Raw genomic sequence first — 27,883 nt, forward strand, 5'->3', positions numbered from 1 at the left:
CCAAGGTCTGGAACGGGCTCCCAAGGGAGGTGGTGCTCTCCCCTACCCTGGGGGTCTTCAAGAGGAGGTTAGATAACCATCTAGCTGGGGTCATCTAGACCCAGCACTCTTTCCTGCCTATGCAGGGGGTTGGACTCGATGATCTATTGAGGTCCCTTCTGGCCCTAACATCTATGAATCTATGAATCTATAAGCTCATTGCCTGCAAACAGCCTGAAATAGTGGCTCCAGGCAACATGCTCTGCCTTGTTCCCGTTGCTGGGATGTTCTGTCAGATGCCCAGCCATGGCAATTGCAGCGTCAACAGTTTTAGCTACTTTACTGCTGACTGAAGTGGGAAAGGAAGGAGGCAGGGCAGCACATGGGAAGATGTGTCCAGTTTGCTGCGAGCCACTCATGCTGGTGTCACAGTTGCCTAGTACTTGGACTTGGGAGAGATTCCCACCAGTTATGATCTCCAGGAGGAGCCTGGTGGAGCCCAGGAGGACTTCAAAGCCTCCCCAGAGGGCCTGCCAGGGCACACGGGGTTGCATTTGAAACATCTGCATTTTGAAGAACAGCTTCCTGGCTTTGCAAAGCAGGTGGAGCTTATTTTGTGGTTGGAGGTTGGAAATGTTGTCCTGCCTTTTTACCTCTAACTTTGTCCCTACCTAGACTACAAAGCTAGAAACAGTGCCTGCTGTCCTCAAATTACACCCAGCTCAGGGTCAAGACCTCGGCATAAAATAGTTCCCCCAGGGAAACTGCAGAAGCCTCATTGGAGACTGGCTTCCAAATGCAGTAGGGAACAATTTTGCATCAATGCCGGGGGAGCTGGACTCCACGGATGAGCTCTTGGGTCTCTGATTCTGTGGGCACTGATGCTGCCAATACCCCACAGGGGAGAGAGGTTAAATACCTGGGGGAACCTTGTAAGCAGATGCTGATCCACATGCTATGCTCCAAGGGGGCACAGAGAATGAAATGTTCATAAAAATAACCCCAACCCACAAGCGCAGAGCAGAGCAACATTGCAGCCACCGTGACAAGCGGAGCAGCTCTGAACTATGATTCAGCTGGACGGCACAAGTCTCCTTCCTCCAGAAGGGGTTCTGCTAGGCCTCTCAAATCCCCAAGCTGGGGTAAAATTGCTGCATGCTGTTTGTGTACTCCAGCAATTTGGCCAGATTAATTTCCATCAGGCCTTCTCGCTGCTAGGCTAATGCAGAGATAATGCAGAGCATCTAACAGAAGGTTAAGTACCAAGGGGCTAGGCTGCTGTCTTATCTCCATCTCGAGGGAAGCAGCCTGCTCTTACTCTCTCCTTCTCTCACTAGCACTTTGTCTTTCCCTTGCTTTGTCTGTTAAAAATATTAGACCTAGGTAAAGAAAATGGAAGAATCTGGAGACAAGCGGTTTAGAGATGGGTGGAGTGGCATAAGCATGTGAGATCAAGTCATACTGCAATGACAGAAATAAGGCTCTCAGTCTCTCCTCCAGGGGCTTAGGTGTTTATAGACATGCTCCGGGAGTTGGGGGGTGGGGGAGTGCTTCAATAAAAGCACACAGAGCATCATGTGTATCAGGGTCCCTGCACTGAAAAATGTTGGAGGGGGCACTTTAACTAAAGCTTGTCGATGAGCTTTAGTTAAAGCAGCCCCACTACCGTTTTTCAGCGTGGGGACACTGATACACATGACGCTGGAGTCTGCTGGTGCGTGGTAATGATGGTACATCAGAGCAACCTCACTGCACGTCTATAGATGGGCAAGGACACTGTAAGGACTCTATCCCAGATAAAAGTGTGAGGGGATATTGGTACACTATACGATCACAGCTATGTAGACACATGCAAAGGCTTAACTCCTGGGGTGTTTTTTGTGATACCACTGCACAGCTAATTGCTCTCAGCTAGGCCATCCAATTGCTGATCCATGATGGCAGCTTCTGTCCATGCCAGGCCAGGCTGGGTTTGAATAGTGATTGAAATGGAGGGTAAGAAAGCTTGTAGCACCTGCTTGGAAACCCACCGTGGGTCTGTTGTTTGTTGTGGTGCCCTCTGGATCAAACCCTTAGAAACTCTTGCCAGTCCCCTGGCAATCCCTATGGAGAGTGCTTGTTGCTCCTAAACAAGTCTCTCTCTGAAAGGTCCTAGTAGAAAGAAGTTCATAGGATAATGGCTGGAGAAAGCTGTCTGGATCTTCACATGCCAGCACTGACACTGCAGAACAGCTGTGACTTTGCTCAGAAGATCCCCTCTTTCCTCCTTATCACACCGTTGTGATCTGAAGGGACTTTACCTTCCACAGCTAGATGCAAAAAGGTCTCTAGTGTGAAACTTCCTTAGCCTGATGAAGGGTTTTTGAACCCGAAAGCTTGCTTAATAATTGTTTTCCAACTATTTAAGTTGGTCTAATAAAAGATATCAGATTCACCCAAAGAACCTTGTCTGTCTAGTGTGAATGGGCTTGAATGTCCTCTCATTTGCACTGATTTTACAGGATAGGAAGTGAAGTAACTTCTAACAGACACCAGGTGAGGGAAAGAACAAAGTAACCCAACAAGGAGATTTCTGGAGGGAGCGAAGAGAGAATCAGAAGCCTTTCTCGGTCTTCTCGTAACACTTAATATTTGCCTTACAGATTCCATAACAGTGACTTTATTTCAAATATCATCACGTGCCTCTCTCCAGCCCTGGACCTGGGCAGTACACCTATACAACTATGGGAAAACAATGGGCTCCGACTGCTTCTTTGGAACCGGCCTGGAAAATTACCAAGCACTGTTTTATTTTGGCTCACTGAAAACATCCAGAAAGAAACAGCCGATGGAAAAGAAAGGATCTGTGCTTCCCAATGAACTAAACTGAGCTGACTTGAACACTGACATCAACAGAGGCAGCTGGTGGCAAGGCACATATGAATCCCACTTATTGGTGTGTTTTAACACAAATCTGAAGGATCATTTTTTGCAGCTGATCCTAAATTACTGGTCACATCTATGAATGAAATCTGATCAACTTGACATGCAAGACACGGGCGAGAGGGGCTGAAATAAGGCAGCCAACACATGTTCCCAGCCATACAGCAGCATAAGACAATGCAGCGACTGTCCTAGTAACCCAAGCTACGGTCTAACAAGTGGGAAACTGTGCCACGCAAAACGGAGACAGACAAAACGACGGCACCCTATGGCAATAGCTCTGTGCTTTGTAGCAACAGACTGACACAACGAAGCAAGAGTACCACAGTCAGACAGGGAGACAGGAGGCAGCAGCCGGCTCTCAAGACAAGAAAATCAGCTTGGATGGTGCGACTGGCAAAACTAGTGTAGGCAACAGGCCTGTAGCTAAGCAACAGGCCCCTTTTAATCAGCTCCATTCTCCCCATCCCACCTCAACCTATTTAGTTTTATTTTACTTTGGTCAGAACCACCTATTTCTGAGATGCGGAGTGTCAGGATGCGGCAGCTGCCGTCTGAGGGCCCTAGGAGGATCCCTTATTCAAGCTATACTTGCTAGTGCCCAAATTTTAGTCACTCATTCACCCCCTGGGCTCTCCCCCAGCACCAGAGTGTTGCAATACAAGGATATTCCCCAAGAAGGACGTTCATTTGTATTTTCACCAAGTGCATAAACACTCCTCTAGCCAGCAGTTTCTCAGGCTATAAACACAGGGCTGGATTCTTAATAGGTGTAAGACATCACAGCATCACTGACTTCATAACACTGATTTACACTGCCCCAGGGTCAGCTTCCTCATTGGAGAAGGACCTGTACGAGCTAGAGATGTGACAGCATCAAAACCCTGAGTTCAAATGCCCCCAAGTTCCCGTGAAACTGCAGCTGCAGTGGTTTATACCGGGTGAGGATATAGCCTCTATCCCACCGATTGCCCCATGCCTGGGCCACCCCACATCAGCCTTCTCCCAACAGACCGTGGGGTCAAGAAAGCAGGTCACTGACCTAGGAATCTATAAGAAATGTCCATGTTGTGTGACCCAAAGTAAATGGTGTCACACCCCTGTACCTCAGTTTCCCCAGCTGTAAAAGTGTCATGTGTTATCCTAAATTTTTGCAAAACCCTTTGAAACCTCAGCCTGGAAAGTGTTAAGAGGCAAAGATCATTAGAGCTGTAGTGCGATACAGCTAAACGTTTCCGTGCCGATGCTAACTAAAGCCTTAATGTTATAGGAGAGAAGGAAGCATTTGCAAACCACTTGCTCAATTCCAACTGCTCTTTCGCCTCTAAGCTGCAGCAGCTCCGCGTCTGCTCCTCTAGAGACAGACCTGGAGTTCCTGAACTGGGGGAAGTAATTCCAAGAGACAGCAAGCACGGTGCCAAAAAAACCCCAATTGGATTGCTTTCTGTTTCTGTCCTAATCTCTCCAAGATTTCTCAAGAGCAGAGATCCCTCAGAGATGAGAAAGTGGCTTGCTTACATCTTCAGAATCTGTTTCCTTGGAAAAGCTTTCACTCCCTAAATATCTATCCTGTGTGTCTGTTGGGCTTCTCTTTAGTTGGGCTTCTCTTTAGTTGAAAGGAAACTTTCTAGGTGCAATCTCCTCCTCCTCCTGCTCTCTGGGCTTGGGTGCGATTCCTGTCAAGAGCAGGATTGGCGTTGGAAGCTGTTTTAATGACCGTTCCCTTTTACACCTCAAAAACCTCAAAAGCCGTTTTTTTAGATCCCCAGTGGTTCTTCCAATATTTTTGAGCTGGATGTGAATGGCTGCATGAAGGGGAATGGATGAGTCTGCATGGGCAGAGATGGATACATGTGGTGGCATGCGCCTGTTTACGGGAATCAGTGAGTGGAGTTTTGTAGATAAAAATGGAATAAGACTATGTATAAAAAGATGAGTATGCAAAGGTGTGTAGGTGTAAAGGTGTATGAGTAGGATTGGGTCAGAACATATTGTGTCTACATCTGTGCTACTGGGGATGGCTTTGGATGGGTGGGAGTGTTTAATATGGACTCAAGAGGGGGGGTGTTGATATGTATGGATGGGAAGTGTACGTTGTGACAATGTGTGTTAATCCATTTGCAAGGGGGGTGTATGTTATGTGTTAACCAATATGTAGGAACTGAAAAGTAAGTTATCTGGATATGTGCTAATGATTTTGGGTGTTATAGTGTTAATGTATGCAGATAGATGTTGCAGATATGTCTATTTTAATGTACATGGATGGGGGGGTGTTGTATATGCGTTGATGTGCATACATTGGGCATGCGTTGTGAATATTGATATGTATGAACAGGTGTGTGTGTTGTGTGTGAATGTTTCTGACTGTGCACATATGTTGGGAAGGATGAATGTGCACAGATAAAAGAGCGCATGTGTTGTCTCTGTGTTAATGTGCACAGATGAATTGCATAGGTTGTGTACATGTTTACTGTGTTCTCGTGACTCACCAGATGCTTAATTGTGCGCGGCCATGGACGTGCACAGCTTAAAGGGAACCTTGCTGGTGAGGTGTGTATGTTGGGTGCTTATCAATCTGTATGGATGGGTATGTGCAATGTGTGTTGGTGGGATGCTAATATGTGTATAAAAAAAGGGATATACTAGTGTGTATTCAAGTGCTTGGATGGGCATGTGCATTGCATGCGTGTGTTAATGGTACAGATGTAGACATGTGCACATTGTGTGTTAATATGTACAGATGAGGAAGTTTATGTTGTGGATGTTTGTGTATGGGTATATACTGTGTTTTTTAATATGTGCAGATGGGAGTGGGTGTGTATTTGTATGGGAATGATGTGTGTATATCTGTATATTCGTGTGCATGGAAGTGAGAGAGACAGAGAGAGAGAGGTGGGGATGTGTGTGGTGGTTGTGCATGTCTTTGTCAGCATGTGCTTGTGCATGTACGTGAGCAGCACACACTCCAATCCTGTACTCCCTGCTATAAGACTGTGACATTAAACATTGTCTTCGGTGTGTAGATACACAAAGAGCAGCAAGAGGAACTAAATAATCCAGCTGCCTCTGGAGCTTTTTGAAACTCTGCCAGGACTTTGGGCAGACAAGGACAGTCCCTGACAATGCCTTGTCTGGGATGTGTGCTGGCTGGGGGGGAGAGAAAGAGGGGATGCTGGCAGGGCAAGAGGTCTTGAAAGCTCTGAGACTGAAGCCACCAATGCATACCTGTGCCCCACAGAAACCCACCCTGGGTACAGGAGGTGGGGTGGAGCAGAGGAAGTATGAGGGAGCAGGCTGGAGAGAGCGAAACAAAACTTATTCTTCTCAAGGGGGTAAGTGTGTGGAGGGTGCGAGGGACTCAAAACATCCTGATGGGGGAAATGAACAGGTAGAGTAAATTCTTCCCAAGCACAGGGGGGAAATGAAGGAGGGGAACTGATGCAACCCAAGAGGGGAGATGAATGGGGAAGCAGTGCATCCCACAGAGAGGAGGTGCAAGGGGGTAGATCCAATGCATCCCATGGTGGGGAGCCAAGGAGGAACCAGTGGATCCATAGCAGAGTCAATGAATGGAGGGGGGGGACCAGTGCCTGCGCATGACCCTGCAGCTGCTCCAGTCCCTCCCCTTCCCCACCCAGGGGGGTCATTCGCAAACTCACCCTTGCCGCTCGGGATGAGTAGGGGTCTTCGAAGAGCGCCCACATCTTGGGCTGCCAACTGCGACAGCATCCTCCCCCTCCTGCAGCTCCAGCAGCCCCTGGTGGCCTGTCATCCATGCCCAGGCGCTGGAGGGTCATGTCCCTGCCCCCTTCCTCCTCAGGCTCCTCTCCCCCTGCTCCTCCCCCAGGCTCAGGGCTCTCAAAGATGTCCAGCGCCTCCTCAGCATCCCGGTGCTGGCGGTAGGTCATCCAGCAGCAGGGCTCTACGTCGGTCTCGTCGATGCCCCAGTAGGTCAGCTCCTCCTCAAAGAGGGGCCCGCAGATGTCAGCAGGACAGTGCAGCTTGCCCGTGCGGTAGTAGTTGAGCACGTAGGAGAAGATGCCGGGGTGGCGGTCAAAGAAGAACTCGTTGCTCTTGCCATCAAAGTCAAAGTTGCTCTGGGCATCGGGGTCAGCCAGCCATGCCAGACGGGTGCCGGGCAGGGTGCGCAGGGTGCTCTTGTAAGTCTCATGCCTGGTCCCCCCTACATTGATGGTGATTTTGTCCGACTCTTCCCCCTTGCCCATCTCCTCCTTCAGGCATGTTTTGGAGGGTGGTTTGTTCCCAGACTTACGCCCACGGTACGATGAAACACACACTGAGCTGATCATAGATTTAGGTGGACGGGAGATGCCCTCTAAACACCCTTCCTCTGGCAAGGAGCTGGGAGGGAAGAGAGGTGGGGGAGAGCCAGGGGGGAGCTCAGATTTCTCTCTCCCCAACCTCAGATGGCTCTGCCCGGTGCTTGCCTCATCGAGCCCTCTCGGCAAGAGGGGGCTGCTGTGCACAGGTGGTTGCTTCAGAGGGAGACGGCAAAGGAAGGCGATCAGATCTAAAGACCCAAGTCCCCTGCTCCAAATCCACCAAGCAGCAACAAGTAAATCCGCACTGGGAAGAGAGCAGGGCAGCGACGGAGGGTTGTGCCACTGCTGCACAGCCGGGAAACTAATAGCAAAGGCACTTTGATCTCTTCATTAAGGGAACAAAAATCTGTGTGTATCTCACTGAGGGAAGATGATTCACAAAACAAAATCTTGGGAACAAAAACTAAATACTTTTTCTCCTGCTGCTGCTGCTGAAGTATCTGCCTCCCCCCTTGGCTTGTGTCAGTGGCACACACACAAAAAAAATCCAAAACAGACTCTTTCCAAAGTAGATTTGAGAGCTTCACCCTGGTTCAAAATAAATTTTAAAGTTTGAAAGAACCGGAAGGGAAATGATTCACATCTACACCACAAGACGAGCACTCTTTACTTACACACACACACACGCGCGCGCACACACCACACCACCCCCCCACCCCCAGTTTTCGATACCTGGTCTTGTCTATATTTAGAGTGTTTGTTTCCTTGTGTTATATTTCCCTCCACGAAATAACAAGGACTAAACCACTTTCATGCACTGGCTCCTGCCTGTAAGAGAGATCCTTGCTTATTCCGCTGATCTGAGAAGTAGAGTAGAAAGCACATCACCAGTTGCTCCTGACCAAGGCAAAGGTGGCGTCCCCAGAATCAAGAGGGACTGGTTTTGGTTTCCTCTATGGCACCTTCATCTGCTTTCAGACACTCCATAGGATCCGCTTCCCATCCAAGACCACCAGACCCATGGGGACACTGGCTTTATTTTGAGAAAGAAACACACAACTCAGAAAGGATGGATAGATTTTCCTCTCCAGGTGAGCTTCTGACCCAAGGTGGGCCCTTGGGAAACTGTAGGGTCTCTGCGCAGTGTCAGTTTTAGGTCGAGGAGATGTATGCACACTTGTCAGCAGACTTGCCCCCTCTCTCTGCCTCTCCTGTCTGACCCAGGGTTGGGTTTCAGCACCAAGCCGATCTCAGTAGCATGAATGGGTGGGATCTACAGGCTGGCTGTGTATCAGTCGCTGGCAGCTCACGATCACTTTTTGCATCGGCAGCACGGAGTGGGGGTACAAACAGAGCTAGGTGGCAGCTCAGGGGCTGGTGCAGCTCTCTCACACCCCAAGTATCTTCTTGCATCACCCGGCAGGTGCTGGCTCCTGGCTTCGCAGGCTGGGGGCACAGAGATCTGTTGCTTCTTTGCTTCTCTCTTTCTCTCTCTCCACCTTCCCAGGCAGGGATCCAGCAAGGGAGGGGTTCTCAGAAGGCAAGTGTGTGTGTGTGTGTGTGTGTGTCTGTGCGCTCCGGGGAAGGGGGACAGCTCAGAGAAGCAGAGGGCTGCTCCAGGGGGAGGGCAGAGGCACATCCATATGTTGGGGCTGCTTGGGAAGCGCCTTTTGCCGTTTGTTGCTTTTACATTCGGCTCCTGGCTTTCCAGCGAGTGGTAGCTCAGCCCCTCTCTTTTCTCCTTGCTGAACTGATTAACCCTTCCAGTGCTGCATTGCAGCACAGCTTGCTTTGTGCCTCGATGTTTATATGTATTTGTCAATCCATCCGTTCCCTGTCAACCTACCCATCCCCACCGCACCCTCCTCTCTCCAGCCCCATCTGCCTATCCCCATAAGCGTCTGGCTAACTAGGCATCATCCATGAGCTGCACCCTAATGCCATTTGAGGCTCTCTAAGCACTCATTCAAGAAACATTTGGATGCTTATCTTGCTGGGACCCTTTGACCCTAGCTGACTTCCTGCCCCTGGGGCAGGGGGCTGGACTTGATGATCTTCAAGGTCCCTTCCAGCCCTAACATCTATGAAATCTTTACTAGCAGCGCTTCAAGCCTTGGTCCAGAGAGATGTAGCAACAGAAGTCTCTCTGTTTCACTGCTGGTAAATGCAGCCGAGAGATCTGGAATGACCTGGCTGGGGATAGGGAGCCAGTTGCTTGCAGAGCCATGAATAGAGCCTACGCTATTGTACTTAGTCCTCGGCTCTACCCACAGCTCTGTCTTGCAGGCAGATTAAGAGCTAGTTACCATCTGGGCTAGATCCTCAAGTGGGATCCACATCACTCCATAAGGGTCTGGGATAATATAGTCAGCTATCTCAGAGGACATATCCTCTCCATCTGTTCTCCCTGATGCACTAGCCTGCCCTGGAGAGCTAGCGTGGAATGAGACTGTCCGAGTCTGTTCACTCCTGCACACCTCCTTCCCTTCCTGAGCACAGTATTTATGGGGTTTTATGGACCAGCCCCCCTTCCAGAGCATCTGTCAAGGATCCATAATGTGCACAGAAAGTTCAAGGAGCTTTCCGATGGTGCCTGGGCTAAGCATCTGCTAGAACCCAAGGACAGGATAACCGATGGTCCCATAAAGCAGGGTCCATCTAGTAGTGAGCTCTCACCTCTGAAACTGCTCCTTCCTGGAAACAGCTGTGCTGCTTGATGTCACATGCCTTGGATGAGCCCTCAAGCAAGCTCCCATTGGGTGGTTTGTAGTGACTGCCCAGGTAGAAGACTTCAGACATTTTGGGAAAGAGAAGAGAGGACAAAAATCATTTCCAAGGCCAAAGCCCTGTGTACTGGAGTTCAGTGTCAGCTGCCTGGTGCGCCTAGGCTGGCCCATTCCACAGGACCTTGGGTGCTCAAGCCACATGCAGTGCCGACATTGTGGACTGAGCAGACCAGCGCAAGGAGGTCACTCCTGCCCCATCCAAAACTCAGGGGAGAGAGCCAACGGGAGCCTTTGCCCAAGCTCAGTGGGGTTGGGATCAGGCCCACTGTCACAGTAGAAGTCCAGAGAAAGGCTCTCATGGCTCTTCTCTCTTGGACTGGAGGAGGGATGGGGAGGTAGGGGTAGGGTGAAGGACCAACTCAGGTGGTGGCTTCAGCTTCAGGGTTCCTTGCTTTAGTCCCTGCTGCCAATCCAGCCAGGGGTTTGTCATGCAGCTGAGAAGGAAAGCAATTAGGCTCCCTCCTGCTGCAGCCACTGCAGCTCCCTGGAGTCCATTCAGTGGCGTCCACAGCGGTGACTTCAGCCCCAGGTACACATCTCCACGAGTGCTTAGAGCTGCAGACAGATGCTACTAGTTCTGCTGCCCTGGCCATTCTCTCCACCCCATCATTAACTGCTTCTTGCATGGGGTGAATGGGCTTCTGCAGTCTCTTTTTGCATATCCAAGGAGGGATGGGTGTAATTTGGCCCTTTGATGTGACAGAAATATGCTCCGTTACTTTTATGCTTGATCCACAGTTAAAGTACTAAACCTAACACCCTTCCCCTACAGTAGCTTGGGCACTGGACTTTAGGGGTCAGATCCACAGTGGGTATAAATCAGCACCACTCTACCAGATGTAGGTAAGCCAGATGATCTAAATTGGAGATTTGGCCCTTGACTTCTTAGACCAGGGAAATTGTTATAAAAAAAGGAAACTCTACTGCTTCTCTGCATAATAAATCTATCATAATAGACCAAATCCTGCCTTCCTTAATGTGAGTCTGGCCAGAATTAAGTAGCAATGAAGGCTGTGGGGATGTGACCCAATGCTCAGATTTTACATTTATATAGTGCCTTTCATCCCCAGAGACCTTAATGTACTGAGCAAAGCATATCCTTCTAGCATCACTACAGTGCAGCCACCTCTGGGGTGGAGAGTAAAGTGCCCAACCAGATAAACGACTCCCATGTGGAGAGAAAAGAAACTTTTAGCCAATGATACCAGTGCAAATCTGTACACTGTCCAAGAAGGCCATCAGACCCTTAATGTGTCAATGCAGAAAGATGGGACCCTGGTGCATAAGGCCTTCTCAGAGAGAGACTCATGTCTTCAGGGAGCTCAATTTGTCTCCAGCAGGAGGCTGAAGAAAAGCATTTTATTCCTTTTTTCAGTTGAGAAGTAAAGCTGAGGTCTGGACCACTTGGCCATTAAAGGTTTCATAGAGCAGAAGGCATATTCTCATCCCAGCATCCTTGCTAAGTGCCAAACAATACATTTACAGTCTTCAGACCTCCATCTCTTGGGCAAGTTCAGCGAGATGTATTAGTGCTTCTTCCTGAACAGAGGGAGACTGTTGCAGAGTGCTCCAAAATGGAAAGCCACTAGTTAGTACTTTTCCATACACTCTTGCTAGTTCCTGCTCACAGCCTACGAGCAGCGTATAGTCCATGAAGGCATGCTCTACCATTAGTTTTGTGCTGCATCTTCTATTCAGGTGATCTGTTGCAAACCAGACTTGATTCTGGGGGCAAAAGCATTGGGCTCAGATCCCCGAAGGTTGAGCCCGAGTACCACTTGCGATGGTCTCTGTACCAGGACTTCCATATACCCTGTGAACGAACAAGCTGCACCAAGAAACTGCCCATGTTCCTGATCACAGACGTCTCCTTTAGGACTCTGACCCGCGGGGAAGCATGGATGGTGTTGTGGTTGTAACACCTGGTCCCTAGGTTGTTGTTGTGGTGACAGTGCCATCTTGTGGATCCTTCCAGGATTTTAGTAGTAAGCTAGAGAGTCGTGAAAATGGACAGAGACTGGGGTTTTCCCAAGCCAGACACCGAATCTGGTTCCATCCATTGCATTGCTGATGCAATTGTTCGATAAAATTATTTCACAAAAAGCAGAGATCCTTCCTTGAGGGCACTGACCTTAAACTTGAGAAGTCTGGATTTCCCAGATTTGGGAAACCCTTTTCCACTAGCCTCCTGCGAACCTTCAGCTAGTCACCTTCCCCTCTGTGCCTCAGTTTCCTTGCAGGTAAAGTGGGGGTCGTAATGCCAGTCTCCTTTGTAAACCGCATGGAGATCTGCAGCCGAATTAAACTACTTGAGAGTTAGGGAGTATTGCTGGTAGCAGCATCTAGTACATGCCGGACAGACAGACCAGTCAGTGCAGGAGCATTTTGAACTATGGAGAACATTTCCTCTTCAGCCTTCCCTTCATCGCTTGAATTTGGCTTTCTGTAGATCTTATGGGTGCCCTCCTGGAACTGCTCTGTCACTTCTTTCGATTCACACATTCTGGCTGTGCATAAAAAGTTCACTTTCAAAGAACCATGAAAGTGTTGGCATAGGCTTTTGCCTCTAAGGGTGCCCCCCGCAACAGGATCACTTGTGTGCCTGCTATTAGAGGAGCAAAGAGAAACACAGACCGCAGACAGAAAACCAAAACTCCCCTTCAGGGATGCTAATGATGACCTTTGTTTCCCATGAGATGAGAGATGGCTGCTGGGACTGCTCATGGCCAAATTTGGGATCAGGACAGAATTTCCCCTCCAGGTTAGACTGGCAAGGGCTGGTTTGGATTTTTTTTCCCCCCTCTTACCCCTTCCTCTGTAGCATGAGTTTGCTTCCTAGGTTCCTCTGAGTATATTTTACCCTTATACATCCCCCTACTCTTGCAGTGGTCAGGCAACATCAGTGCCTGCACCTCCTATGCTGTCTACCTGCTAGGGGACTTGCTGGCTATGCTGTGTGACAGAGGCTAGAATGGGCAATCCCACAAACTCTTTTAGCAAAAAAAGTTTTGGGGTTTTTTTTTTTGTTTCTTGGCAATGGGAAGCTTCTTTGATGCCTACATTCCTGCAAGAGCCTGCTCTGACAGGCTCTACTGTTGAACCTTGGGGGTTTGGCCTGGACTGACAAGGGTAATGCTCAGAGAATAAATGCTTTACTCTAAGCTAACAACCCCCAAGCCCTAAATACCCAGCGTCACTGCCCCGAGGAGTGCAAAAAAAGAGTCACAAGGCAGGCTGCAAAAAGCATGTGATTGACTTAAAATATAAATTCCAGACTTCTTGTGGTTCCTTCTGGGACTTGAGGCTTTGTTTTTTTAATGAAAGCAGAGAATCATGCGATTCCCCAGAGCTGACTCTCTCTCTACCAACAGGCCAGATCCTCAGCTGCTGGATCAAATAGCACAGGTCTAATGAGGTCAGTGGAGAACTGTCAATCAACCCCAAGCGAGGTGCCATCATGACATCCAAACCTTTGGTGATGCTTAAACAGCACCATACCGAGACTCTTGGCAGCCCCGGGAAAACTTTTATTATTGGGCCCCCCTTCGCCAGAGATAATGATAATAATAACTGGCCAATGGGGAAAATTTTTCAGGCCCCCTTTCTGACCAGGCCCTGGGTGACCACACTTTTTTCCTGTACCTGTGTCTCAAACCCTCAACTCTGACATCCACATTTTGCAAAGGGTTGAATGGAAAGTCCAGATCCAAACCCCACAGGGGCTCTAAAATCCAAGCATATGTCCAAAGCCAAGTGGCTCTTGTGACAGTAGTCACCGATCTGAATGGATACCAACTCCCGTCAGCCTTGGGTGCCCCAACCCATATCAGTTGGCTGGGGCAGAGTCCACCCATAACAGCACCCCTTTAAAATAGCCCAGTAAAGGACTGGAACAGGAGCATGGCTTTATTGTCTGCCTTACAGAGGTCCCACTTAAGTGAAACACTGTTGGGCAAACCCAGAGGAAGAGGCTACGAAGAATTTCCCACCTAACTAGACAACGTGGAGCGAAAAGAAGGGCCACACACAGGGAATAGACCCCAGATCTCCTCCATGCCAGGCATGAATGGAAGAAGGGGAAGAAAAGAGATGGGGAGGTGAAGGACATGAAGGGGTGATGGGAAGGAGATAAGTGAAGTGTGAACTGTGGAGGGGGAGCCTGGATGAGAGGTGTAGAGGCAGGGGTGATGGCAGAGGAGACAAGTGTGCCTGGAAGAGTCACCATAGCAAGGGCCCTTCTGCCCTGATTTGCTTGGGAGGTGCTGGGGACTGTGCTGCGAGGGTGTCCAGCATGGCATGGCTGGGAATGGTGGGCAGCCAGATAGAGGGCTTGGGGTCAGCTGCAGAAGAAGGACTATACTTCCCCCCCACAGAGTTGTGTGGGGGGACACTACTCTCCAGTGGGTTTGCAAGGGCCTGAAAGTCCTTCACCTTGAAGAGCTTCTGCTGGGGGAAGCCTTGCCCTGTAATCTGGATGCTACCTTGAGTCACCAGCCAGGGGACACTCCAGTGCAGCAGCCTCCGCTACCTCATCTAAGAGGTAAACCTGCTGGTTAGTAGCAGCAGTAGGAGACGATTATCCTGCACATGGACCAGCCAACTGAGGGGCACACAAGGTCCATAATACTTTTCTTCTTTTCCTGGGGATCCCTAAGCCTTATAGCACACTCAGGTATTTGCTATTCACTCACCTACCAAAGTCCAAAGAGCAAAGATCCTGAGAGATGCTAAGTGCTGGCTGTCAGGGACAAGGGCATGGGCAGTCAGGGATCCAGAAGCTAACTGAAGGGATCCAGAAGATCCAGGGCCCAACACGGGCAATCAGGGATCCAGAAATCAACAGAGATTGAGCCAGGAGTCAGGAACTAGCATCAGGAGTCAGAGCCAAGTCAGGGTGAGCAGAATCAAAGCCAGAGATCCAACAGGAGAAGCAGGAAAACACAGCAAGGGCAGGAGCAAACATCTAAAACTGCCCAGACAAACGACTGCTGGCTGAGCCTAGCTTTTAAAGGCTGAAGTGGGTGCAGCCTGTTGCCTGTGCCCTCAGGGTATTGGCTGCCCTTGTTGCCTCATTAGGACCATCTGGGCCCTGGCATGGACCTGGGCTTGCTGCAGGTGGCACCTGTTTCCCTGAAGCCTCAGGGGATGGACTGCCCTGGTCCCCTGATTGGGACTGGCAGGGCCCAGGGCTCTGATCTGCCCTCATTACACTGGCTTCACCTGCACCTGTCCCTACAGGGAATGACAGATGGGCAGCCCTTTGTGGATCCAGAGTCACTGGTGGCACAGGGAAGGGTAAAGATCTGTGCAACGGGCCCCTCTGGGTAAGGAACTGGGTGTGCACAAGCTCTCAGGCCTCAAAGCCAGGACAGATCCACGACAGGAAGATGTGCAAAAAGTCCAATAGCAAGTGGCGTGTGCCAGATCCACGCGGATGGGGTGTTGGGTAAATACTTCAACGTAATCTCCTGAGGCCCTGCAGTCCCCAAAATAGCAGTGAAGAATCAGAGCTTTATAGTTAAGCTGATGAACCAGGCCTAGATGACTTGTGGTCAGACCCTGCCTATGCCACAGCCTTCTTGTGTGACCTTGGGCAGGGCACTTCATCTCTCTATTCCTTTTCCCCCAGCTGTTTAGTAGCAATAATAATCCCTTCTGCCTGGCTGGATCGGGAGCTCTGTGGGGAAAGAGCCGTCTCTCACCACGTCCCTGCCCATAGGGCTCCCTATCAGGCGTTGCTGTAATGCAGATAAGCCTCTGTGAAGCGTCCATGTCGGCAGAACCCGTGTAGGGTGCTGAGAGCTTTTAAGTCTTGCCACGACCAGAGTTCCTGTCCCCGCTCTGCTAATTTAATTTCTTCCCTTTATCAGTCCCCCTCAGATCCAGCCACCACTAATGCAACCTCTCCCAGCCCTTTCCACTACCCGTGCCTTTATCTCTTTGCTTAATTACAGCTCTCGAGGCTCTTGCTGCTGCTGGAAGGACTAAACCAAAAGGGAGAGAGCCGAGGTCATGGGCAAAGGCAGAGATGGTTGTGAAAGCCTCATTCTCAGCCTGAGGGATTTTGATTTTACAGGCCTTGTGCTGAAATTATTGCTTTAAGCTAGATGGTAGCTCAGACAACACCCAATGCTAGAGACTGCCAACACCCCCAACCCTGGGCCAGAGGCTTACATTGGCCCTGCAATCCCCCTTACATTGCCCCTGAAATCAGTGGGCAATAGCATGGGTGGTGTCACTGGGTGTGATGACCCATTAAAAGGGACAGGCTTAATCAGAGAAGCATAGGGATGGAAGAACCCTCCAGGGTCGTCTTGTCCAACCCTCTGCAGAGAGGGAGGACTTGCCGTTCCTAAACCACCCGGTTACGGCTAATTAGCTGCCTCCCAGGGGATAAGTATCAAGTGGGGACTAGGTTGACAATCACTAGGTCCTTAATAAAAGACCAACAAGCAGCTCAGTGTGGGAAGAGACCTGTAAGGGAGCAAATCAGTTCCTTCAAGAGGTACATGGTAGACATAACAAGAAGTCAATGGACTGACATCCTGCTGGTAGTGTGATGTGATGCACTGGATAGCAAACTACCCCCTGGCTTACAGGTGAGGCCTTACCCCTTCCCCTCCAGTAGCCAGGCCAGGGACACCAGTACCAAAGGGACTTTCACAGTGTGCTTCTGGAGCCAGGCAGCAATGGTTACCACTTCATGAAGGAAGCCAGGGAAACAATTGTGCCTTGGATGGTGTCTCTGTGTCACCCTGCCTCCTGGGGTGGTAACAGGCAGTGCAGCTCATTACAGTTACAGAAGTATTGAACATTTGTACATCACTTTCCGCTGAGAACTTGTTCAAAGTGTTTGCACGGTTGGAGGGCAAGTGCTCCCCTAGTAGCTGCAAATGATTTAAACTAGTGTCACCTCCATCTGTCAGTGATTCTCAACCTTTTCAGACTTAAGGCATCCTCTCATTAGATTCAAGGCACCCCTAGTTAGATTCGAGGCATGCCAGCTCTTAACTTTCATTTGTTTTTTGATTATGGAAAAATAAGAGAGTACTTCTCGTGTAGCAAAGGACTCAGAAAGACCACAGCAGTGCATAATGTTTTTAATACCATAGGTTCCTGTTTGAAATCTTTGGGTTTAACTTGTGAATCCCAATTGTTACATACCTAATGGTGCTAATATTGCCAGGCAACCTGCAACACCCTTGGAAGGATCTCAGGGTATCCTGTGATGCTTTGCTCCCCCAGATGAGAACCGGTGACAGCACGCCTGTCCCAGCCTTCTGCAGGAGGTCAGGGATAGCCCTCAGGGGAAGCCCTGTAGCTGTAAGAGCCCTGTTGCCACCTCTTGCTGGCCTCCAAGGTCACCTGCCTGGATTCAGAAGTTGGCAGAGGGCACAGGGAAGGGGGAGACGAAGTGGAAACTTCACCAACTTCTCAGCTGAATTTGGGATAGAGGATGCCAGTCCCTCACCTGCCACCTCCTGTGCGCAGATCCTAGTCATCCACCCCCCCCACCACATCAGCTGAGGTGCCAGGAGGTGTGCGTGCCCAGGACTCTTCTTGCTGCCCCTTCAGCTCTTAATGCAACGAGATCTGTGTTGTGCCTGCCGCCACTCACTCCCTGGCTCCTTGCGGCTCTGGCGTAACTCCAAATGCAGCAGTTATGGTCACACCCTGTCTGGATACACTGAGGCCCTCTGGGCTTTAATAACACAGGAGCGAGCTCAAGAGCTGCAGCTTTGTTTTCCTCTTTAGACGGATTATTGGATCGGCACATTTCTCCAGCAACGGCGCTGCCAGGATGGAGACATGGGCGCAGGCTGGAGGGAACGGGCTCCCAGCTCCAGCATCAGGACCCCAACCGCACCCCACCCCACATGGGGGGCAGGCCTGACAGCATCTTTCAGCAGCAAACATTGCACCCCGTGGGCTCTGACCCCATCATAGGCAGCAACAGGAGCAAGGATTCTTCCTGTCCTTGTGTTGGAGACATCGTCCCCCCTTGGAGCAAGTCCTAGGTGAGCCCCGGCTCTGTCTGCCCCACATATCAGTGAGCAATGCTGGACACACAAGGGGAATGATGCTGTACCCCACATTCAAGGTGCCATGTATGATTCTCCCTCTGAAGACAGGGGCACAGAAGAGGAAGCTCCAAGGGGCACCCCCTATTGCTCCCCTTTGGGGAACGGCAGTAGACCCAGGGTCAGAGCCGTGCCTAAGGCACAAAATACGTGATCTTTCACATAAGACCATGCTGTAGACCCAGGTCCCGATTAGCACAATCCTAGTGTGAAGTCAGGGTGGTCTCATTCTTACCCCCTGCTCCGTCTTGGCACCCAAATAGTGCTTGGATACCGTGGCAACATATGCGGTATGAACACCTCCGAGAGAGGGGAACATATGGCAACAAAGACAGTAGAAGGGATGCAGCCAAAAGTACAAAGATGGGAACATGTGGTGACACTGAGGAGGATCCAGGGGACATATGGTGAGAGCTTGCTGGAGAGAGGGAATGTGACAGACCCCGCAAGAGCATCAGGGCACATCAGCTACTTGATATTATTATTAAAAGCAGTTATGGTGCTGCAGCCATGCCTGAAGGCACTGGCCCTATAGTGCTAGGTGCTGCACAAAAGGGCAAGCCAGCTGGAAAGAAGAAAGATACCCAGATGGAAGGATATACCCAGATTTTGGCCGCACTCTCTATTCAGCAGCTCCCTGTCCCATCCCTGCACCCCAGGTCCTCCCATCCGCCATGAATCTACATGTTTCTTGCGTGCTCTGCCCCTGGGTTTGGCTTCACCCCCACATCTCCAGAAGCCTCGAGTGACTTGGACACAGGTCACAAGAAAGGAAACTGGGAAGGCGGTGCTTGGTAAGAAGAAACTTTTAATTGGACTTTGTTACAGTTGTTACAGTAGTTCTTTCACACTGCCGAATTGTCCTGCCGGCACAGGGTGCACGTCATAAATACACTGGCTATGTGATACAACAGACAAGCTACTACAAGTGCTGTGCTTTGACCTGTACAGGAGGGTTTCATCAGATATGTGCTTCCCTGATCATCGTGTTCCCGCGGGGTTGCTCCCACCACATACCGCACCCACAGCGGGTATTGGTTTTCTGCTCCCACTCATGCCATGAGCTCTGGCACAAGGGCCTTGCTCCTCAGGGTTTGCCCTCAGAGCCCTGGCACCCGAGGCAAAGATGGAGTCTGCTTCCTTCCCTAGTCCTGGTCCTTGTTTCTGCTCCTTTGGGGCCTGATCTCAAGTCCTCAGAAGTCAATGGGAGGCTTTGTCTCAACTCTTCTGGGTCCCCAAATGTGGCTCAGAGAAGGTTGAGCATTAATCACCATTCAAACCTCTGTGGGCATCACCCCACAGTACCGCAGCATCTCCTCTCCTTTAGGGAGGTGCTGCGCTTAGAAATGAGCCACAGCAGCTCGTTGTCGTCAATGAAAAGACTCCCAAAGATGTCCCTCGTCTTCAGATCAGGCCTCTGCACCAGGTGCCCGGTGCAGTGACTGCTGGCTGTGCAACAGCACCCACGGCACATCGTTCCAGTGGCCTCTCCCCGAATCTCATCGAACAGAACAAGGAGCAGAGCAGGAAGTCTCCAACCAGAGAAGCAGTTCAGACTGCCAGGGTGGCAGATATCTCACCTCTGCATGAGTGAGCTAGACAGCCCCAGCGGTCCTTCCTGAGGACTCTCCTGGGCTGTCCATCTCACCACATCTGCTGAGGGCACCTCTGCTGATGCTGACAATGCTCCCCCAGGCAGTATAAAATGCAGGGGGGTGCAGAGATAACATCCAAAGAGCAAACTCCACTGGACAGCATGACTCAGCACCAGGATAAACGACCCAAGCAAAACAGGAGCCTGCAGGGCCTGCGGGCTCAGCCAAGAGTCAAGCTGACTCACTAGATACCCGCCAGGTCCTTTCCTGCTAATGGACCAGAGGCTGACTCTACCTAGTAATACTGCACAAGCCCGTTAAGGGGCGACGTGGAGGCTGGCTCTTCCCATCCTCAGCCAGGGATGGCATCCAGGTTGCGCTGTCTCCAGAGGACTCCACACCACATATTAAGTCATTTACAGGCATCGACAAAAACAGTGTTTATCTATAGCATGTTACTAAAAGCATTGTCCAAGGGAATGTATTGCTGGAAGCCATTACCCACCGCACAGCGAGCCAACTGCATAATGAGATTACTATGGAACTGTGTCCTGCCAACAGTTTATGCAGTGAAACGAGGAGGAAAAGCAGAGCCTCTTTCCAATGCAAGTTGCCAAAAATCCCTGATCTGGATTGGCCTCCACTGAAACCCGAGACTTGGATTTGAGCTTCCCCTTCCTCCAGTCTGGGATGGCTTGGATCAAATCTGTCCAACTCGCAGCCCACAGGCTGCAGGAGAGGGGTTCACTTGAGGCCCAGGGGCTCCTGGTCCAGGTGCTGGTCCCCCCCGCTGCTCTGCTGCTGCTGGAGTCTCCAGGCTCCCCCTCCCTCCTCAAGCTTCTTCTCCCTGCCCCTGGGGCAGCATGGCCCAGGAAGCAGGCAAGACCTCAAGGGGCTTGGGGGGGGGGGGGGGGGGGTAGGGGGCAGCTGGGAATCCCAGGGGACCTATAAAGTGTGCAGCCCTCCACCACCCAGAAGTCAAACAGCCCTGGCTTAGATCAAGGTGGGCATGGAGCATTACCTCCATGCCCCATAAAAATGGGGAGGGGGTGAGGGGGAAGAGATCTTTAGGTGGTATAAACCAGCGTAGCTCAGTGCAGCCACACTGCTTCCCACCAGCTGCAGGTGTGGTCCAGGGATTTGGATTCAGATCCTGAGCATATCTTAAGACAGTTAAACTCTCCCTATGAGCCCCTGCTGATAGTTCTGCTTCTACCTTATGCAGTAGAGACGGATGCTTTTAGGCCAGAGACCTCCGATTCCACCCCTATAGATGAGCTGTGCAAAGCATCCTCTCCTGAGCAACAGCAAAACAATGGGGTGTCTGCATCTGTGGACCGGGACCTTATCTACTATGGCAGAACCAACCTGCTACAGCTGCCCCTTCCCCTGCACCCAGGTTGATCTAAGGGCTCACGTGTGATGAATGCAACTGTCCAAGCCAGCTGCAGTGCACAAGGAGGAGGTCGAGTTAAGCTTGCAGTGATTGCAAGACAAGGCCTCTGTGGTCTTCATTGAAGCCTTTCCCCAACACTGCCTCCTGGCTTGGGCTGCTGTTCCAGTTCCCTGAGCATGATATGACTGCACTGGGGCAGGGACGTGTGCTGACCTTTTGTTTTTTCAGTCTTAAGACAGACTGCTGGCCCGGGATCTATGAAATGCACTCATTCATCTGGCTTTGCTCCCAGGGCTGGGCAGAGACTCCATGCAGCACCCAGGGGATGCGGGTGCAAGCCGGGACACTGCTGTGTGGCCCCAAGCTGGGCTGGACTGGACAGGACTTGGAAAGTCAGTGCTTCCTTCTGGCTGTTGTGCTTGCTTAGTTTGCATCCTGTGCTATAATAAACCAGCCTCACTGAAGCAGGCTGGTGAAGTAGCAGCTAAGGGCTCCCACAAAGAGATGGGGGAAATCTTTTGAGAATAACCCATATTGGTCCTTGATCCTCAATAATGGCTCCATCCCACAGTGCTAATTCTAGAGGGTTTCAGCCTAGTTAACAACAGTGGTTAATGTGTCACATTGCTGTCTCTCCTACTGGTCTATTCAGCAGCTGCTTGTGATAAAATCAAGGACACCGAAGCTTCCCAACAACGCAAGTCAGGGTGGGAATAAACCAGGAGCCCCGAGGGTGGCAGGTACAGTGACATCGTTATTTTGTAATTACAAAGAAAGAAGGTGCGCAGTGACCATAGCATTGGCTCCTCCTCATGTCTATGAGAGCTCAACAAAGTGACTGGCAGCATAAAACCCTGCAGTGGATTAGCATTAACCCTCTCCCTGCCAGACAGAGGGAACAGCTATCAGACAAGTTTCATGAATTCTCCCCCAGCCACATTCATTGCTATAAAATCGAATGCATTGGTGGCCAACAGAAACGAAAGAGAGACCCTGAAGTGACTGAAGAACAGCGAAAGTCAATCCTAACAAAACACATACAAACACACGTAGCATGTACTAACCCTAACGCACGCACGCACGTACACACAGACTGCAAACAGCACCTAACACTTAAATCCCACCCTGGAACCTAATACCTAGCAAATGCCACAAAGCAATACTAAACTTCCACAGATTAAATGAAGGCAGCGGCCCCCTTGTAGCCCCACTCCTGGGAGCAGCTTGGCAGGGGGACAGTCACCAATCACACACTAAAAAAAAAAAGTTAAATTATAAATATATCAAATATACAATGAAAATAGATCTGTACAGCACTGAGAATGAAAATAGTTCACGGGTCACTTTTGAATAGTTTGTCATTTAACAGAATTTACACCAACATTTACAGAGTAAATATACAATAGAAATAGAATCTATAGGTTATTATTCTATATATATAATATAGCTTTTCTTCACTTGTCTATCACCGTTGCCTCCAAACTACCAAGAGAAGGAGGGGGAAATGAAAAGACTCACTGCTGGCTCAAAAACATGGTTCAAGAGATTATGGGCTAGATCCCCAACTGGAATAAATGGGTATAACCCCCATCAAAGCATCTAGAATTATGTGATTTTACATCAACTGGGGATCTGTCCTAGCAGATATGCAGATCCACACTGGGACATCTATGTTGGACTTCAAGCTTGTGCTTCTGTGATAACCCCTGGCTTACTTGGCCTGGAGCCCCATGATGGGGTCCACAGAGAGAGAAAGGCCCACTGGGGGAAGAGAGAGAGACAGACAGACAGAATTAGAAATATCAGGAATTAGCAGGGCTTTCCCTTATGGGCAGGTTATTTCATGATTGACCATGAGGAGATACCTCACATCCCTCCTTCCCCTTTGGAAATAGCTGGTGCTGGCCACTCTGGAAGAGGGGAGACTGGTCCAGATGGATGCATGGTGTAATGGTGTGGAGTGACTCCTCTGCTCTTGTGTAGAGAGGGGAAGAAAAGCACAAGCAGATGGAGGCAGAAGGAGAAGATGGGCAGGGAGATGGGGGGGAGACTAGAGAAAAAGAAGAACAGATTTGACCCTGGCTGCACATGCCTCACTCTCCCCCTAGAAGCTGTCTGCACAGCTCCCAAGGTGGCTGGAGGCAGACAGGCCTCCACCGTACAACCAGCGACACCGCTGTGCCCTCTCCAACCCTCTCAGACAGTCCCTGGCTCTGCTTCCTTCCACGACACTTCCCCTTGCCCGAAGTATTGGGATCAGAAAATTCATTTACAAATCAATCGAGGCCCAGGATCCATTCAGGTTTCTGTGTGTGATGGGCCCAGTTCTACCCCTGCCTCTCCTTTGTGTCAATCAGGGATAACAGGGTAAGGCCATGGGATGTTCCCAGTATAAACAACAGCAGAATAGGGAACAGAGCCCAGCTGGTGCAAAGCACTGATGCTCCCATGAAACCACAAAGCAGTCTGCTCCACCTGGGGTTCAAATGCTGCCTTACTAGATAACACTTCATTGTATAAAGCACTTTTCAGCAGAAAGCCTCGAAGTGCCTTACAAAGGTGGGCTGGATCATTAGCTCAGTTTTACAGATCAGAAAACTGAGGCACAGAAAAAGAGATGGGACTTGTCCAAGGTCACCAAGGAGAGCCAGGTAGCCACACTGCTCTTATCAGAGGCTGATACATTTTAGGACTGCTGGTGTCCAACAAGACGCTAAGGGACACAGGGACCAGGAGACTTCTACATCCACCCTGTAGTGGATCTATCCTCACCTTTAATAACGCACAGCAAATAGGCAACCTGACTTGGTGACTTAATAAATCACGCTAGGAAAAGGCAGTGAAAGGAGATAGATCCCTCCTGCCTTCCCCCAGTCCCTTCCTGGGCTAAATCAGCACAGTGGTGGCCCTATCATATGATAGAAAGTATCAAGAACAATGGGAGAAGTAAAGCAATTGTAATCAGTGGCTCCCATTTGCCAGTGGTGAATTAGTATAGTGGGAACCCACTGGAGCCAGGGTGTGAACTACTGAAAAGGAAAGCATGGGCCCCGATTTCCTTTGACCACACCAGACCAGGGTAGTGATTATAGTAGAGTTGCTCCTCACTGACCTTCTTGGATGAGTGAGGGAAGAATCATCACCAGAGTGATGAAGATCAAACTTAGGCTATACCTGGCAAAACTGGGAAACTAGCACCAACTTGGCCATCTGCATATGCAAAGTGAACATGGCTCAGGCCCCTGGGGTCAGCTCCTCAGCTGGCGTCAACTGGAATAACTCAGTTGAAGTCAACAGAGAAACATGGCAGGGGACCAGGCTCACTGAATCCAGTGCAGAACTTGTCTATACCCATGCTGAGCAGGAGCGTCTCTCTGCTTCTGTGAAGTGTAGCCAGGATCAAACCAGTCTCAGCTCAGAATTGGTCCACATGCCACGCCAGGCAGCCTACATTCAGCTCTGCTGTAAACAGCTGCCCACTACAGCCAACTGGCTAGACTTCCACTAAAAATGGGATTGAAAAGGCCATCATGAATGGTGGGCACAGGTAAGAGTGGCAGAAGAGGGGCTATTGGGTTTGTCATCACTCATTCTTGCAGAAGTATTGCCTTCCAAATTGGGGCAAGGATATTAAAGCATGACATCGCTGAATTTGACTCAGAAAAATTGTAAGAGTGGGACCCTTCCCTCTGGATGCTGCGACCTCACATGAAAGGCTCGTAGTGGCTGAGGCATGGAGGCCTGCTGTTCACAGACCAATGGTTGGGACCCAGATGCCACAGGTTCTCTTCCCAGTGCTTCACACTGCACCCTTTGCCAAGTCTGTGCCTCCTTTTGCCTATCTGTGAAATGGCTACTGAGGGTCTGAGTTAAAGTACTCGCAGAAATCTCAGTTAGCAGATGCAGCAGAAGGAGAAAAGAGGGGTTACTGTATTTCCTTATATACCACATGCCCCCAAATAAAGACATACATCTTTTTTTTTGGGGGGGGGGGGGGGGGTGCAGAATGAAGGGAAAAAATGCTAGAGTTATGGCCTCACAGATCAGATGAGGAACCTAATCTTCAGCTCACTCACCCGGAAGACGAAACAGTAGCTGCTGCTAAAGACTGGTCTCAATGGGCAGATCTACAAATTTGAAAGGAGGTAAAAAACAGTCTGTAGAGCTGTGAAATAGGACACAAGAGACCAGGAGCAGCTAGCAGACAGCAAAATTGCCAAAAGAAAAGTTAGCTTGATTAGTGGAAAATCAAGTCCATTGCAAAGAAGAGGCAGTCATTAGCACCTGTGGAGTAAAAAGCAGGGAACCATTAAGTCAACAGACTCCCTCGGCTGCCTCAATAGAAATGGCACTGCTGCTGCTGGGAAGTTGCTTTTAAACTTTGGGTGGACCAGGAATCAAAGCAAAGTGCTTCTATTTGGGGCAGAAAATCAGCTTCCCCACTCAAGACATGCACCCCAATTTTGGAAGGCTAATTTTTTTGGGGGAAAGGTGCATGTGATATGCCAGTAAAATATGGCATGTAAAGCTTTGCTGGCTGCATAAGGGAAGCTGCAGAGAGGGAGACAGAAAGAGAAAAGGCTGCTCCTGGAAACCAATAGCACAAAAGGCCCAAGAGATTTTTACCAGTCTTTAGCCTGCCTGTATTTAACCAAGAGAAATGGGACAGGGAAAAGGAGAGGCAGAGAGAAGATACAGTCTCTCAGCCTCTGCAAGGTCAAAATAAAATCAGTGGCCTGGGCCCTGGCATGAGAGTCTATGGCATTGGCTTTAAGTGCAAAAGCAAGGTCTCAGCGAGTTGCTCAGATGGTAGCAATATGTGAGATGACAATTTCTTCCCCTGCCCCAGAGGGACATGAGAAGCAGGACCTGTCACACTCACAGCTCCTCTAGACACCCACAAATGGATGTGGGGTAGTGATGCTCCCTGCCTCTGGTCCTAACCTCTTAGATGGAGCTGGGAGTACCAGCATAACTCTCTCATACAGGTCCCAAAACCCATGGATGGTTGTGACAGGACTGGGTCAAACAAGAGACCCACTGGTCAGGCACAGAAGCCAAGCAGAGCTGTGAAGATCTAGTGCTAACTGAGAGGAGACTCAATAACATGTGATGCCAAGCTCCATCTTCCTGAAACAAGGCATGGCCCCCAGAACCAAATACACCCCTGGCGTAAGGGCACTGATGTCTGTGGGACTATACCAGGGAGGGATTTGGATCCTTGGCTGAGGATACCTGGGCCTTGTAAATAGATGCTGGGTGCACATGGTCACCTTCAGCCCTCAGTTATAGCCAGCCAACCCCAAGGACGTGGGCAAATGATAATATCTAGTTCCTGAGAGCTAAACCAGGAGTCCAATAGCCCCAGTTTTGCTACCTGTCCCTGCAGAGCATCCAGCCAGTCTAGCAAGGGGAATCTATTCATCACTCTCCCAGTGCTCTCTTTCACACAGTGCATTGAAAATAAAAGTCATGGGGCTGGAACCTGAACACCGTTATATGCTGCATATCAGGAGTGACTCCAGTGTGAACCCTGCAATTTCCCAGGAGATCACTCTGGATCTACCCTGTGGTAACTCTGTTCAGACTCTGGCCTGCACACATGGCACATGCTCACGCACCTGAATCCATCTGAGGTCTTGTGCTGCTTTTGCCATTTGGAAGAGTAACACTGCATTGTAAATGGGCATGCTAACTTGAAGCCTCATCCAGAAGGGGATCTCCTCATCTCAAAGTTATTCATTGACACAATCCCATTGTATGTTGTACTGGCATCAGTAGCAACGCAGTGGACGGACACCCAAAGATTAGCCAGGCTCTGCCACTGGCTACAAAGCATTTTTGCCTACTTGGGATACACCTTAGTCCTGCATGGTAAGAAATGTCCACAGATGCTAGGCTTTGGGCACCTCCAGAGCTTTTAAAGCACAGGAGACACAACAGCAACACAAACCTGGAGGGAACTGGCTCTTCATCATGGTATGAACATTGATGGCTAGATGTGCTCACTGGAATAAGGCTGTCACGTCTCCTACCTAAAGGAAAATGAACGGAGGGGGAACAGATCCAGGCTAGAAGAGGAAACTTCTTTGGCTGTCACCTTATTGTGTGTCCCTTTTCCAACCGTCAGGTGCTTGAAAATAAAGAGATTCTTGACTTGTTCCAGGAGGCATCTCTGTAGGAACATCCCTATAAAATTTATTGCAGTGTCTTGTTTCATTTTCTTTTCTATTCACAAGGGCAGCCGGGAAGGCATCCTGCTGTTTGACTGGAGGTTGCCAGGAGAGAAGTCCCGCTCCCTCCCACAATCCCTTTACGATGTCATCCCTGGAAATGGCTGCTTACTGGTTAAAATTCGAAGATGGGTTTCTTTTATCAGTGCCCTCAGGGTCAGGATCAGCTCCTGGGGACCTCCTCTCCAGGGCTCTGTTTGGGAGGGTGGTGGGCGGTCATTACAGTTCAGATTCAGGAGTGCTGGCCAAGTGGTACCCGCTTCCATAGCGTCCGTTAGGTGTGCTGTTCATCTCCATCGGGGAAGAGCTCCCTGGGCCCAGGTAGGACCGGTGTGTGGGCATTGGGGAGGGGGTCTCACTGGGCACTTTGCTCAAGATGAAGCGGGTCTCGTCGTTATCTTCCAAGTTGGAAATGTCCTTCATCATCCGGCCCTTTTTGTAGGTGACAGAAAGGGCATTCGAGCCATCCGACACCAGGTGGAACTGGCGGAGGATGAAGACCACTGGCAGTGGGAGAGTAGCCAGGATGATCAGAGAGATGAGGATGGCCATAGCCCATGTTGGGTAATAGAGGAACTTCTCTGAAGCCTGGAAGAGAAGGGGGCAGT

At 50.0% G+C, this 27,883-nt stretch overlaps 2 protein-coding genes across 4 annotated transcripts in view; both read right to left on the bottom strand.

Moving 5' to 3' along the window:
* The window catches only part of KCNC4 (potassium voltage-gated channel subfamily C member 4), a 49,211-nt gene extending 41,626 nt beyond the window's left edge, over window positions 1–7,585 (bottom strand). For both annotated transcript variants that reach the window (XM_006036963.1, XM_025193414.1), the window contains exon 1: window positions 6,561–7,585. In XM_006036963.1, the coding sequence (XP_006037025.1) occupies window positions 6,561–7,211 (651 nt within the window). In that variant the 5' untranslated portion in view covers window positions 7,212–7,585. The remainder of the gene's footprint in view (window positions 1–6,560) is intronic.
* An 18,198-nt stretch (window positions 7,586–25,783) lies between these two features.
* The window catches only part of SLC6A17 (solute carrier family 6 member 17), a 43,426-nt gene continuing 41,326 nt past the window's right edge, over window positions 25,784–27,883 (bottom strand). The window contains exon 11 of one of the 2 annotated variants that reach the window (XM_025193411.1): window positions 25,784–27,863. In XM_025193411.1, the coding sequence (XP_025049196.1) occupies window positions 27,495–27,863 (369 nt within the window). In that variant the 3' untranslated portion in view covers window positions 25,784–27,494. The remainder of the gene's footprint in view (window positions 27,864–27,883) is intronic. The other variant, XM_025193410.1, reaches the window with a different exon arrangement.

Source organism: Alligator sinensis, unplaced genomic scaffold (genome assembly GCF_000455745.1).
Source record: "Alligator sinensis unplaced genomic scaffold, ASM45574v1 scaffold872_4, whole genome shotgun sequence".
In the NCBI taxonomy this organism is placed as follows: Eukaryota; Metazoa; Chordata; order Crocodylia; family Alligatoridae; genus Alligator; species Alligator sinensis.